Source organism: Lithobates pipiens, unplaced genomic scaffold, assembly GCF_037356315.1.
Source record: "Lithobates pipiens isolate NorthernLeopardFrog02 unplaced genomic scaffold, aLitPip1_a1.2 Scaffold_16, whole genome shotgun sequence".
Taxonomy (NCBI): domain Eukaryota; kingdom Metazoa; phylum Chordata; class Amphibia; order Anura; family Ranidae; genus Lithobates; species Lithobates pipiens.
In genome coordinates, this window is record NW_027507748.1 from 318008947 (window position 1) to 318023262 (window position 14316).

Consider the following 14316-nt stretch of genomic DNA (forward strand, 5'->3'; position numbering starts at 1 on the left):
CTTATCTGTTGGATCCCTAAGCATTTGAGCATTGGCAAGTTACATTTTTAGTCACACAGGATATAGCAACGTCAACTGCTGGTATATTACATCTTTTGGTGAATTTTTCCTCCATGGGATAAAGAACTGAAAACCTTTTTGGAGGGAGATAATGCTTATCTGGGTGATCCCACTCAGCATATACAAGTTGCTCCAGCAATGCATGGATAGGAAAGGCATGTAAAGCCTGAGGAGGTTTTAGAGAACCCAAAGAAGAAATTGAACTTTCGGCTGACTCAGTTATGGGCAGCTTGAAAGCAGAACGGACCATTTCTGTCAGAGATTGCACTAGCAACTTTTCAGCCTGCAAGGCTGAAAAGGTTTCTTCCACAGTTGATTCCTCAGAAGAGGAATCTTTAGTCTGTCTCTCTTCCTGATTCCCTTGGGGTAACACATCTTCCTCCACCCACTGTTCCTCAGTTAGAGGGTCCGGAACGGGGAGGGGGATCTATCATGTTTTCTCCCACTCTGGATAGAAGATGCGATTAAAGCAGCCAACCTTTCCTCTAACCTCACCAGGGCTGAGGAAAAAACGTCCTTAGTTACATAGACAGGGGCTGAAATGTTGGAAGCAGCAGCAAAACCCACTGGTCTCAATGAATCACCCTGGCCAGCCACTTCTGGTTCTTCAGGGGAAGATAGCATTGTGGAGGCATGATTAGAATCCTCAGTGCCCGAAGGTGATATCCTAGGTCCCCTCTTTGAGGTGTTTGAACCCCCCTTTCTGGAAGGCATAGTCCTAAGCACAAAAGCAGAGGCACTAAACAAACGCACCACTTGCTGAGTCAATAGTCCAATAAATAAAAATGCTGCTAGTAATGCTCAGCCTGATGCTGAATAAATGTGTCTTTTTGGGAATGCCTGCATGTATCAGCTTGGGTGCCCCCACCGCTCCTGCGTCTGTAATGCTCAGCCTGAAACACCGGCTTCCAGATTGCAGCTGACAAGAGTCTGTCTTATGGACTCGGCAGCCCTGCGCCTGTGTCGCATGAACCACGTGGACGCTGCGTCCCGCACACGGTGCTGCACTAAGCCATGCCCCTTCCATCCCCCAACACGCCCCTCCTTACTTTTTCAATATTTACAATTCCCGTGCACAGGCGTCGCTTGGATCTGCTATTCGGCTGGTCCGACATGAGGGGAGAGGACAGAAGGGGAAACCTATAGGAAGAAACATGGGGAGCCGCCGCACCCCCAAGGGGGAAGGGGGCACAAGATATCTGTGGCAGCCTACAACACCCTTGCTGCTGGGGGGGGGGGGGGGGGGCTGCAGTAAAATGCTAACTTTTCATGGAATATCCAAGAATCCACCCCCTGTAATATCCTCCTGGTGGCTGAGACTAAACATGCTGTCTGCTGCTGACACAGGGCGAGATCTGAGGAGCATGTAAAAAAGGTATGTGCATTTTACACCCTCTAGTGGAGAAATTAGGCATGAGAACATTTACTCACAGAAGAAGTCCATAGGTAGACTTTAAAGTTCCTAGGATTCTTCACTTACCTTATCCCCACTGCAGGATTCTGCTGATATCAGACAGACCCAACCTTCACCCATCATGGCAGGCTGCGTTTAAATAAAAACCTTCAAGGACCGGGTCCCTTTTTATCGGGGGTCCACTCCCTTGGACCTGTATAGCACCCTGCCAGAAAACTTTATGGTAATGGATGCATGACCAAAGCACTGGATCCCAGGGTCCAGCCCTCCAAGGAGAGGCGTTACAGGCAAAACCTTGTTCTTCCTACACGAGGCCACCATCCACTTTGGCCTCAGTGGCACTTTGGATGGATCTGGTCTGTAGAAGCTGTTTAATCCAATAAAGGATCCTTCCAGCTGAGCTCTCAGAGCACATAGTCAATCGTGACCAACATCTTAGACACTGGCGAAAAAAAAACGGAGGTACTCCCAGTGTGGGAGGGGTTACATGGGGACTGTCTTGGGTGTGCCAGTGTTCATCACCTGAAGGTGTCCTATATACCACAGTTATTACTATGCTGCTCTGTGTCCCGTGATGTACGATAAAGAAAATTATTTTCCCCACCGTATATAAATCCCTGTCTCTATCCCCCCTCCCACCTTATACCTGGTTTACTTCTTGGTTGAACATGCTATTGTCATACCGAATTCAGTGAGATTTATTGTGAATGGTCATTTATTCACCCTGTCATTCTGTTACCTCTGTTTCTTTGACTTGTACAAATGTACACTTGTTTTTCTTTTGCATATTTGAAAGACTTCATGGCAAAATTGTGAAAAATAATAAAAGATATTTAACCACAAATCCCTGTCTCTCTGTGTTTTATGTATAACCAAACACATCTCTACTTCCAAAGCAGGTCAGAATCTGGCTATTGGCTCTTAGACACTTCTCAATAAATCTTTTATTTTATTTTTATGCATGAAGCTTTCTGTATGTGAGAGACAGCATGGGGCCTGCCATATGTGTTTGTAAACAGTTCTGCTGCATCACAAGCTTTTTAAGAATTTTTTATTTTTTTTTGGTTAGCTGGGTCAAAATAACGTTCATTTTCGACTGTAATGGCAAGAAAGTTCAAAAGGAGCAGAATGGAAATGTTTTCTCAAACAAACTTGTGTAAACGTGGTTTTTGTTCAGAAGATTCCTTTTAATCCAAAATTGACTGTTAAAAACAAACCTTTGAAGTCCTTTTGAACAGCATTTGTCAAGTCAGGGAATTCACTGGAGAATTTCCATACGAATATTTGTTTGAAAATCTACTGGCAAATGACCAGCTCAATACTCAGCCAGTAAATCTGTGCTATATCTACTACTGTATGTACCGCACGGCTTTATTTTCTGTTTTGTCAGTAATATTCCTTTAATAGTAGAACTACAGACAAAACTTTTTCCTGGTGCCTCCAAGACAGCATACGTATGTTAGTATGCTGCCATGGATAGGCACCAGGAAAGGAAAATTACGGTAAGTACGATACAATTTTCTGGGGGTTTTTAAAATTTTGGAAAGCGCAAGGGAGGGTTATAAACAGTGTCAGATATTTTTTTTTCACCATCTGTGTCCCTTCATTTCCTGTCCCATAACCAAATGGGAAGTGAGAGGAAATCCCTGCAAATTAAGGGACTTCCTTGGGGACCCCCAGGTCACCAGAACTAGTGTTCCCGTTGGAAGATTTCCCCTCTATTACTTTTCTGGGAAATACCCAAAATTTGGGATTTTCTTTTAGTTTCAATCATAAAAGTAAACAGGACAAATAGAGGGTGAATCTCCTTAACCACTTAAGCCCCGGACCATTTTGCAGCTAAAGGACCAAGCCCCTTTTTGAGATTCGCACTGCATCGCTTTAACTGACAATTGAGCGGTCATGCGACGTGTCTCCCAAAGAAAATTGGAGTTATTTTTTTCCCATAAATAGAGCTTTTTTTTCGTGGTATTTGATAACCTCTGCGGTTTTTTTTTTTTGCGCTATAGACAAAAATAGAGCGACAATTTTGAAAAAAAATTCAATATTTTTTACTTTTTGCTATAATAAATATAACCCAAAAATATATAAAAAAAAAAAATTTTCCTCAGTTTAGGTTGATACGTATACTTCTACATATTTTTGGAAAAAAAAAAATTGCAATAAGTGTTTATTGATTGGTTTGCACAAAAGTTATAGCGTCTACAAAATAGGGGATAGTTTTATGGCATTTTTATTAATAATTTTTTTTTTTGTACTCGTAATGGCGGTGATCAGTGATTTTTATTGTGACTGACATTATGGACACGTGGAACAATTTTTACACATTTTTGGGATCATTGGCATTAATACAGCGATCAGTGTGATTAAAAATGCACTGATTACTGTAAAAATGTCACTGGCAGTGAAGGGGTTAACCACTAGGGGGCATTGTAGGGGTTAAGTGTGTGTGTGTTTTTTACTCTAGGGGGCGTGGCTTGGCATGTAACGTCACTGATCGTCTTTCCCTATAACAGGGAACAGACGATCAGTGACAGTCTCACTAGGAAGCACGAGGAGGTTTGTTTACACTTACCTCTCCCCGTTCTTCGGCTCTGTGACCCGATCGCGAGACACAGGCGGCGAACGGGTCCGTGGGTTCCCACGGTCACGGAGCTCAGGACCGGGTCGCGAGTGCGCCGGCGCGCACGACCCACGGCTGAGCACTTAAAGGGCAACGTACCTGTACGTGCTTGTGCCCAGCCGTGCCATTCTGCCGAAGAATATCATTGTGAGGCGGTCCTTAAGCGGCTAATGGGGGGTGCAGACGGCAATAAAAACTGACAGGTGTTCTAATTCTCTGTCCAAAACAACAACAAAAAAAAAGTTCGTCTTTAATTATACTTTAACGTCTTTTCCTTATTCAGCATGCCCTAAAAACCTAGGGCAGAAAAAAAAATAAAAAAATGAAGAAGCAATTCCTAATCCTTAATTTTCTGATTAGAAAAGTCATAAAGCCTTAGTGCAAAAATAACATTTTTATAACAAGTCTCTTTTTCTTAATATGCCACCCTGACTGGCACTATGGTTGCCACATTTTTTTTTCCAAGCCAAACCCGAACACTTTAGCGGTGCACAGCAAAATGATAATGTGGCATGCATAGTGCCACCTAACCCTTCTATCAGGCCCTGTTCTGAGACACATTCCTGTCTGAATATTGTGTCTGGGTTTCAGGCGGGATGAAACCCAGATACACGATTTGAATCCCGGACAGGTGGTAACCCTAACTGACACACATAAAAAGCTTACTTTCTGATGCACTGCTGCTTTCTTCACTGGAATCTGATTCCTAAAAAATAATCAAATATTTGTTACTTATTAAAAGGTAAAGGTTTTATAAAATGCTGACAATTTACACATCACTTTACATATTGTACAGTCACATCCGTGCCTGCCCTCTAGGAGCTTATCATCTAAGATTCCTAACTCACATGCGTAGATGCACACACATTCTAGGGCCACTTTAGACAGGACGCAATTAACCTACCAGAATGCCTTTGGCGTTTGGAAGAAAATTGGAGTACCTGGAGGAAACCCATGCAAGAACAGGGAAAACATGCAGATTCTGTGCAAATAGCTTCCTGACCGCAACGTTAGCACTTAGTTCTTGTTTGTTAAAAATAACAGTCTCAAACCTATCATTACAATACTGAGCAGACAATTTATATCATGTTTCAAAGGGTCAGTGAGTTGTGTACCTCCGATTCTTCCAACTTGGGTTTGAGCTCCTCGCTTTCTTTTGCCTCTGCAAAAAATAAAAATAAATCTGAATAATAGTAATATTAAATATATATATATATATATATATATATATATATATATATATATATATATATATATATATATATATATGCCTTTATTGTATTTAATGTGTGTGTGTACTGCATTAAAAAAACATTGTGAAACCATTCCAAAAATACTTTTTTTTCTGTTATTTTATATTTCAGTATAAAAGATCAACACCAGTACCGTGTTTAAAGCTGAGCCACTAAACTCCAAGATTTTTATTTTATTTGCTAAATAAAAAAACGTTGCTGCTATCCTCACTGTCAATCTGAAGCTGCCCCCTGTAGTACTACTTCTCTGCCACAAGAGGTCTTCAGCCTTCCAGGTTTAAAGCAGTACTAACCCTTTTACTGCCCGGCCCAGCGCTGCACTTTTAAACTCAGGTGGCCAGACCACTTTTGCAATTTTTCCGTTACAGCTTTCAGAGTTTGTAAAAGACCCCCCAAAACCATATATTTTCTGAAAGCACATGACCACGGGGACTCATCCTCACTGTCCGATCGGTCCTGGTCAGCGTCATCTGAAACGACAGAGCAGGGGTCAACAGCCTCAGCAGGGACCAAGTCTGCGTCAAAGCTCTCCCTGGAGGACGGGGGGGCAGGGGCCGATTTTTACAACCTTTGTGCCCACGCACCACCTCCATCTTGGCAACGGACGTGTTAAGGACCGCCGACAAAGTGTCCAAAGTGTCCAGAGGCACTGCACTGTCTGCAGGCGAACCGGTTGCAATTGCCTGGATTTCGGGGGAAGAAACGCTGGTTTCTGAAACCATGCTGACCCTACCCTGTCTGCCACCTGTTGGGGACTTAGGACAGTGATGGTCCCACCCTCCTAACTGCTGCAGGCTGAGGGGTCCCCACCGCAGTACTCACCACCCAGACTGAGTTCTGCGCTGTCCAGCTAGGTGTGCCTGTGTCCTGTGTCAGCTCCCAGATGCCAGTGAGAGAAAACCGCGCTGTGCTGAGCCCCAGAGTACAGCGATGAGCAGAAAAACGTGTTCAGGCTTCAACAAAATGGTCGCCGAGCATCCAGTATAAAAGGACATAATCACAGGGAAAATGGCCGCCAAACTTTAGTAACATAGAGTCAGACCATGCTTCTCCCTGGTTACACCAAAAATAGCCGCTGAGCACTCTATGCAATGAGGGACAGTGAAACCAGGCAGAGGAAATGGTGGCAAACAGCGCTACAGCGATCAGCAGACACAGCCTCCAGAAACCCAGGGGAGAGACCTACAGACATCCAGGGTACAGCTACCCAGCGCAGCCCCCACCCCAGCTGAGAGCCCCCCCCGGGAGCCCGTGTCTATGGCACACACACCGCTCAGCAGCCCATGCAGCATCCCCTACGGGGAGGGGGGGTAGATAGGGACAGGGAGAAAAGAGAGGGGAGGTGAGGGACCCCTGAATCGACCTCCCAGGGAATGCCCAGCTGCTCAGCCCTACCGAGGCAGGGAGAGCTGTACTTACCAGTCCTGACAAGCTGGGGAACATTCCATCACAGGTGGACATTCCATCACAAACCCACTCTCCGATCTGTACAGGGTGGCTGCTGGCCCAGCATACTGTGACGCAGACATCAGTAGCCCGGTCATATGTGTGCCCCGGAGCATTACGCTCACCGGCCGCCCCTGGATCTGGGGGGCATGTTGTGGCCGACTCAGTGCGGAGCTCTGGTCCACACACGCTCATTGGCCAGGCTGGGGAGACTACAAGGATAAGGGTATCCAGCCTGTCACCCAGCTGGCTGTTGACAGCAGATCACAGGATCAAAAAAAAAAAAAAAAAACACGGGCCGATGGGCCCGCAGGGTTCCTAGGTCCTTCTCCTTCACTAGGCAAAAAAAACTGAGGCTGCAGGAGGCAGGCTGGGGGGTTGTTACCTAAGGGACCGCCCCTTGGGCAGAACTAGAAAGTTCTGGTTTTGTTGTACATGTTAACATATTCTGCCTAGTCCTCTCCTGAAGGTGGCGTAACAACCCAATGGTCTAAGAAAGGAGCTGTGTCAGTCAGTGAACGTAAGAGAAAATCTATCTAAAGATATTTTTCTATTTAACCACTTAAGGACAGAGCCTTGTTTTGAGATTTGGTGTTTACAAGTTAAAATCAGGTTTATTTGCTAGAAAATGACTTAGACCCAAACATAAAAAATTTTTTCTTCTAACATTCTAGAGAATAAAATGGTGGTCATTGCAATACTTTCTGTCACACCATATTTACGCAGCAGTTTTAACAAGCACTTTTATATATATATATATATATATATATATATATATATATATATATATATATATATATATATATATATATATATATATATATATATATATATATATATATATATATATAAATGTTTCGGTGTCAGCATCCCCCCTCTCGTTTTACTTACCTGAACCCTCATTCCATACAGCGCCGTGCACATCTGCATATCTTCTCTCTCCTCACTTCCGGGTCTCGCTGACTTTGCTGGGGCTCTGAGAGCTATTGTCTCCCAGGGCTGTCAATCAAAGGCAGTGACAAGAGAGCCAGGCCGAGCCCCGCTGTCTGTATCAATGGACACGAGTAGTGGGGCTTGGGTACGAACACGCATGAGTGCCCCTATTGGAAATGGCTTCCCATGGGGCCACTAGACAGAGGGGAGGGGCCAGGAGTGCCAGCAGGGGACCCGAACAGAGGAGGTTTGTGGTTGCTCTGTGCAATTCCATTGCACAGAGCAGGTAAGTATAGACACATTTGTTATTGTAATAAAAATAAGTGCAACCCTTTGATTATGTCAGGTGCCACACTAGGGGTACCCTATAACAAAAAAATTGATCACTGCTGCCTTGGACAATGATACTCCTGCATTGTCCACATAGTGCAAAAGATTGGGTTGTTTTAAAATATAAAAGGCAAAACTATTTTTAGTACTTTTTCTGGATGGATTGGAACCCCTGTCAGGTTTTTATTGCTGTCTGTGTCCCCTCCTGTTATGGAGATTCACCCTCTTTGTCCTGTTTAACATTATCACCGAGAGTGCCAGTGAAAGCAAATCCCAAATATTGAGTTGTCATCAAAACAGGTACAGAAAGGAAATTGTCCGCTGGGGACACTAGTACTGGTGACAACCAGGGATATCCTCCCTTTGAAGGCCTTTCCTCTCACTTCCTGTTTTGGTTATGGGACAGGAAGTGAAGGGAATTCTCCCCAATGGGTCATAGATGAGGGGGAAAAAAGCCTCCCTTACTCCAGCCAAAATAAAATGTTTTGCCTTTAGTTCTACTTTAAATATTATAATTATATCCCCCATGCACCATATTGAGCAAAGATGATTTGTATGGCATTTCTCATTATGATATGACCAGTGGTGACTGTATATGATCTGAGCAGGCTCTAGCCCACAGGTGTCAAACTGGCTGCCCTCCAGCTGTTACAAAACTACAAGTCCCATGAGGCATTGCAAGGCATGATGGGATTTGTAGTTCTGCAACAGCTGGAGGGTCACCAGACCCCTGCTAGCCTATGAAGTACCCAACACCCAGATGTGTCAGATATGATCACAAACATTTATGGCTAAATCTGTCCCAATCCTAGCCGTCCAGTCTGCCCATAGAAGAACAATGCATGAGTACAGCTGACCTGATGCAATGGCAGACATACATGAAAAGCCACACACCTAACCAGCCCTGATTACCAGGAACACTGCCATGGAGTAGATTGCATATGTCAGCGACATAGGTGACAATTAGAAGACACAGGAGACAACAAGCCTCTATTCACTCTCTACTACCTGCAGCCATGGAGACTCCAGCTGTTTCCCGAGTCAGGCGGACAACTACAGGTCATGTGACCAGCAGACGCCACGCCTCCGCCCCAACCCCATTGAAGGGGTGAAAGACAGCTCTGGTTGGCTAGTCACAGAACACGGTGTGGGCTGATCTGTCCCCGGCCCCGCTCCAGTCCCCTCCATCCATGTACAGATCCTGGGAGGAATCCTTCAGATCGTTTGAATAAAAAAAATTAAATACCAGAGAATTGCTCATCAACAAATCTAAAAATGTTGTTCCCTTACATAGATGAGACATTGTAGCTTTTGTCACCTGCTGTACAATTCACTATTAAGATTTAGTTACTTTTTAAATTAGAACTAAAGGCAAAATATAAATATATTTTTTTATATAAAAAAGAGTGTTATAACACCTGCCACGGCTTTTTTTTTTTGTCACCTGTGGCCGATGGGGGGGGGGGGGGGATTTCCCCTCTCTTCCTGTTTCATATTCACAATAGGAAGTGAGGAAAGCCCTCCAAAAGTGGGGAAATCCCTGGTTGTCACCAGAACCAGTGTCCCCATTGGAAGATTTCTCTCCTATTCCTGTTCTGGTGACAACCTACAATTTGACTTTCTTTTGCTGTTCCTGGTGATAACTATCACCAGGACAAATAGAAGCTCCCTAGTCGGACATAGACAGCAATAAAAACCTGACAGGTAATCTGATCTAAAAAAAAAAAAAAAAAAAAGACGTTTTCTCTTTAGTTATATTTTACCAATGAACTTCTCTTATTTCTTCCATTTGTGCTCCTAACAGACCCACATGGTAACCAAACAGTGTGATAAAACTGAACAATCGATGTTCGATTTGTAAAAAAAAATGAGTCGCACATCAATTGAGCAAGACAAAAAAAGCTGGCTAGATGCTAATTTTTTATTATTTTTTTCATTCAGCCAGCACTGCAGTCTGAACAAGAAAAAACAAACTGATTCCAAAAAAGAGAGGAATCTCCCTCACCGTGACATTTTATTCTAACAGCAAAACTCTCTGCTGTCAGAATACACCGATCAGCGGCTGCAGCCACTAAACAGAAGTTTTCCATCACGTCCCTGACAGAAGTTGATCAATCGACTTATTGAGTAGGGGGAGCCAATCACTGATCAAAATTCAGCCAATCCCCGCTGAACTGGCCAAATTTCAAACCATCGATGGGCAGCATAAGGCTCGGTTCACCCCTATGCAGTGCATTTTGCATTTGTGCGCAAGAATTTTTGACAAATGTATTGTGCGTTGGTTGATGCAATTCATTTTTTGGGGGTTTTTTTTGCCCAATTTGTTGTTGGGTGGATTAGAAAATGCAAAATTCAAATCCCAGCAAAATTGTCCTGAAATCGCAGCAAAATCATGGCAAAAATGCACTACATGCTTTTCTGCAGCTTCTCCATTGAAACCTATTGAACCAAAAACACATAACTTTGCTTTTATGGGTTCGCACTTATGCAATGCGAATGGGTGCAATTCTGAAATTTTTGCTGGAGTAGTGCGGTTTTGCGTTGAGATTTGTGCTAAAGACCGTAGCTGCGATTTGTAAATATGTAAAAATCTTCACGGAAAAAAGCTGTATTCGCACACATCTGAACACAAGATGCAATTTCATGTCGGATTCCATTGAGGTCTATGGAGAGGAAAATCATACCGCAATGCAGTATACTCACACAGGACCCTTTTTGTTGCCCCATTACTTTTAACATGGCAGTCACTGCACTATCAGTGTCAAAGGGCTCTTAGACATTGGATGAAAGGTTTAGCACCGGGAAACAGTTTTTGAAAGATAAATAGAGCATTTTATATATAACTATATACTGTAGATCAGACAAAAATGAGGATGAAAGAGGGAAAAACTTTGTTCCAAATCAGCGACTTTCCCTCAAAATCAGGGACAGTTGGGAGCTATGCTAACACACTTCCTGTCCTTGGGTGACAACACTGCTCCTTTATAAATACAGTAGTTTGAGTGAACATTATCACCCTAATGCCCTATGGAGAGGAACATTGCACCGCAATGCAGTATACTCACACAGGACTCTTTTTGTTGCTTTTCGCATAGCAATTGCAACGCCTAGATGTAAATGACCATCACAATGTTTTTTGGGATGACATTCAAATTCTAGGCTTTTTGTAAAAACGCAGAGGCTGTAAAAAGCATACAGTAGATATGAACGTGTCCCATAGGAAAACATGTTAAATGGACTGTAGTAAGTTTCTACAAAAAAAAAAAAAAAAAACGCATAGGCGTGAATTGAGCCTAAGGGCCGATTCACGCCGGCAATTCACATGCAATCATTTTGAATGGGCTGAAATCACCCCGTAACGCTCCCAAAATAGTGCATGCACTACTTTTGGAAACTCACTGCAACCGAATAGCATGGTACTTCTGTATCTGGTGTGGGTAAACGCACTGCATTTGCAACTGTTTGGGGTGTTATTACCATAATATTGACACCCGCTGCAGATTGCAACTGCAGTGCATTTTGAATGCAGTGTGAGAAACACACACAGAACCCAGGCTTCCTGCACCGCGTTCTGCTGTGAACTGGAAAAAAAGCAGCATCTTTGGGGTGCTTTAGGAGTGGCAGCGGTGCTTTGCGGGCACTTTTAACTCTTTATTCGGCCACTAGTGGGGGTTAAAAGCGTCTCTAAAACTACGCTAAAACTAGCGGCGATTTACCGCTAACGCGGTTGCGCTGTCAGCGTAAAAGGGCTCTTACAAATTGGATGAAAGGTTTAGCAGCGGGAAACACTTTTTCAAAGATAAATAGAGCATTTTATATACAACTATATACTGTAGATCACACAAAATGAGGGCCAAATGAGGAGGAAAGAGGGGGAAAAAGGGACTTTGTTCTAAATCAGTGACTTTCCCTCAAAATCAGGGACAGTTGGGAGCTATGCTAACACACTTCCTGTCCTTGGGTGACAACACTGCTCCTTTATAAATACAGTAGTTTGAGTGAACATTGTCACCCTAATGCCCTGTACACACGGTCGGACTTTCCGACGGAAAATGTGCGATCAGATCGTGTTGTTCAGAAAATTCGATCGTGTGTGGGCTCCATCGGACATTTTCCGTCGCATTTCCGACACACAAAGTTTGAGAGCAGGATCTAAAATTTTCAAAACAACTAAATATGATTGTTTAAATTCCGATCGTGTGTAGACAATTCCGATGGACAAAGTGCCATGGATGCTCAGAATAAATTAAGAGACCGCAGCTATTGGCTACTGGCCCGTTTTATAGTCCTGACGTACGTGTTGTACGTCACCTCGTTAAGAACGATCGGATTTTCCGACAACTTTGTCCGACCGTGTGTATGCAAGCTAAATTTGACACAAAATCCGTCGGAAAAAATCGGATGGATTTTGTTGTCGGAATGTCCGACCGTGTGTAAAAGGCATAAGACAAGAAGTGTGTTATTATGTCAGGAGCTCCTCCTGTATGTATCTATACTCCTATATACACCCATCCCTCTCCATTCCTGTCTATAGAGAGAGATCCCATCCTCTGTATATGCCACACCTAGACAAGTCCTCCCCTCCCCATCTATATACCATGACCTCTGTATATATACCTCCCCTCCCTTATCTATATACCATCCCCTCACCATCTATATACCATCACCTTTGTATGTATATATACCTCCCCTCCACCATCTATATACCATCACTTCTGTATATATACCTCTCTCCACCATCTATATACCATCACCTCTGTATATATACCTCCCCTCTCCCATCTATATACTATGACCTCTGTATATAAACCTCCCCATCTATATACCATCACCTCTGTATATATACTTCCCCTCCCCATCTATATACCATGACCTCTGTATATATACCTCCCCTCCCCATCTATATAGCATCATCTCTTTATTTATACCTCCCCTCCCCATCTATATACCATCACCTCTGTGTATATATAACTCCCCTCCCCCTCTATATACCATCACTTCTGTATATATATATTTTTTTTTCATAAAAGATTTTATTGAAAAAATGCAAGACATACAAATGTGCAAGTCAGAGAAACATCATAAACACAAAGTGCTGTCACGACCCTATCTACTCGCAATACAGATAGCGCTATTAAACTGTTACATTGGTCGTGACTAATAGAACAGTGCTATACAGAGGCACAACTTGTTAGCAAACACATAACTAATGGGGACCCATCATTTAAAGAGGCTTACTCAAGTCGTGCCAGGTAGTGCTGGGCCTGAGTACCTAGCTTGCAGGACCGGTATCCTCCGGTCCCGCTAGGATGTGTGGGGTAACGTAGTTCCCGACACTCGTGACCGAGTGGGAGAGCAAACGACTGCTTTGTTGCAGTCCTATAGAATAAAATGTTCAACATCTGACTGGGAGAATGTGAGGGGGTAAAGGGTTGAGGGGAGGGGGGTAAAGGGAAAAAGAAAGTAAGGATATAGGGGAGGGGAGAGGAAAAGGGAGCGGGTAGGTGTCCCCGCTGACCATGCGCCTCTTTGGTTTATATATGTAGGGGAAAGAATGTCTTGTACTTGTCTGTGGTTTGAAAATGTTTCCAACATGCCACCTCTGTATATTTACCTTGCCCCTCTTATCTATATACCATCATATATATATATATATATATATATATATATATATATATATATATATATATATATATATATATATATATATATATATATACCTCCCCTCCCCATCTATATGCCTCTCTCCACCATCTATTTACCATCACCTCTGTATATATATCTCCCCTCCCCTTCTATATACCATCACCTCTGTATATATACCTATATACCTCCCCTCCCCATCTATATCCCATCACCTCTGTATATATACCTCCCCGTCTATATATATATATATATATATATACCTCCCCTCCCATCTGTATACGATCACCTTTGTATGTATATATACCTCCCCTCCACCATCTATATACCATCCCCTTCCCTTTTATATACTATCAACTTTGTATGTTTATATACCATCACCTCTGTATATATATATATATCTCCCCTCCTCACCTATATACCGTCACCTCTGTATATATACAGCACCTCCCCTTCTATATACCATTACCTCTGTATATATATACCTCCCCATCTATATATTACTCCCCCCGTCTATATACCATCACCTCTGTATATCTGTCAAGCCGCTGTGGTGGCCAGGCAGTGCATAGAACCCAAGTACTCCTTTCCAAACTTAGGGTATGTAGCACACT

The 14316-nt window shown here is 43.2% G+C and overlaps 1 protein-coding gene across 2 annotated transcripts in view; it reads right to left on the reverse strand.

Annotated features, from left to right (window-relative positions):
• SIRT2 (sirtuin 2) overlaps window positions 1-9179 on the reverse strand; it is an 86916-nt gene extending 77737 nt beyond the window's left edge. The window contains exons 1-3 of one of the 2 annotated variants that reach the window (XM_077481669.1): window positions 9068-9179; window positions 5213-5259; window positions 4764-4803 (exon numbers count right to left, since the gene is read on the reverse strand). In XM_077481669.1, coding sequence (XP_077337795.1) covers window positions 4764-4803; window positions 5213-5259; window positions 9068-9077 — 97 coding nt within the window. In that variant the 5' untranslated portion in view covers window positions 9078-9179. Of the gene's footprint in view, window positions 1-4763; window positions 4804-5212; window positions 5260-8953; window positions 8979-9067 lie in introns of those variants that run through there. The other variant, XM_077481670.1, reaches the window with a different exon arrangement.
• Between the last annotated feature and the right edge of the window lie 5137 nt (window positions 9180-14316).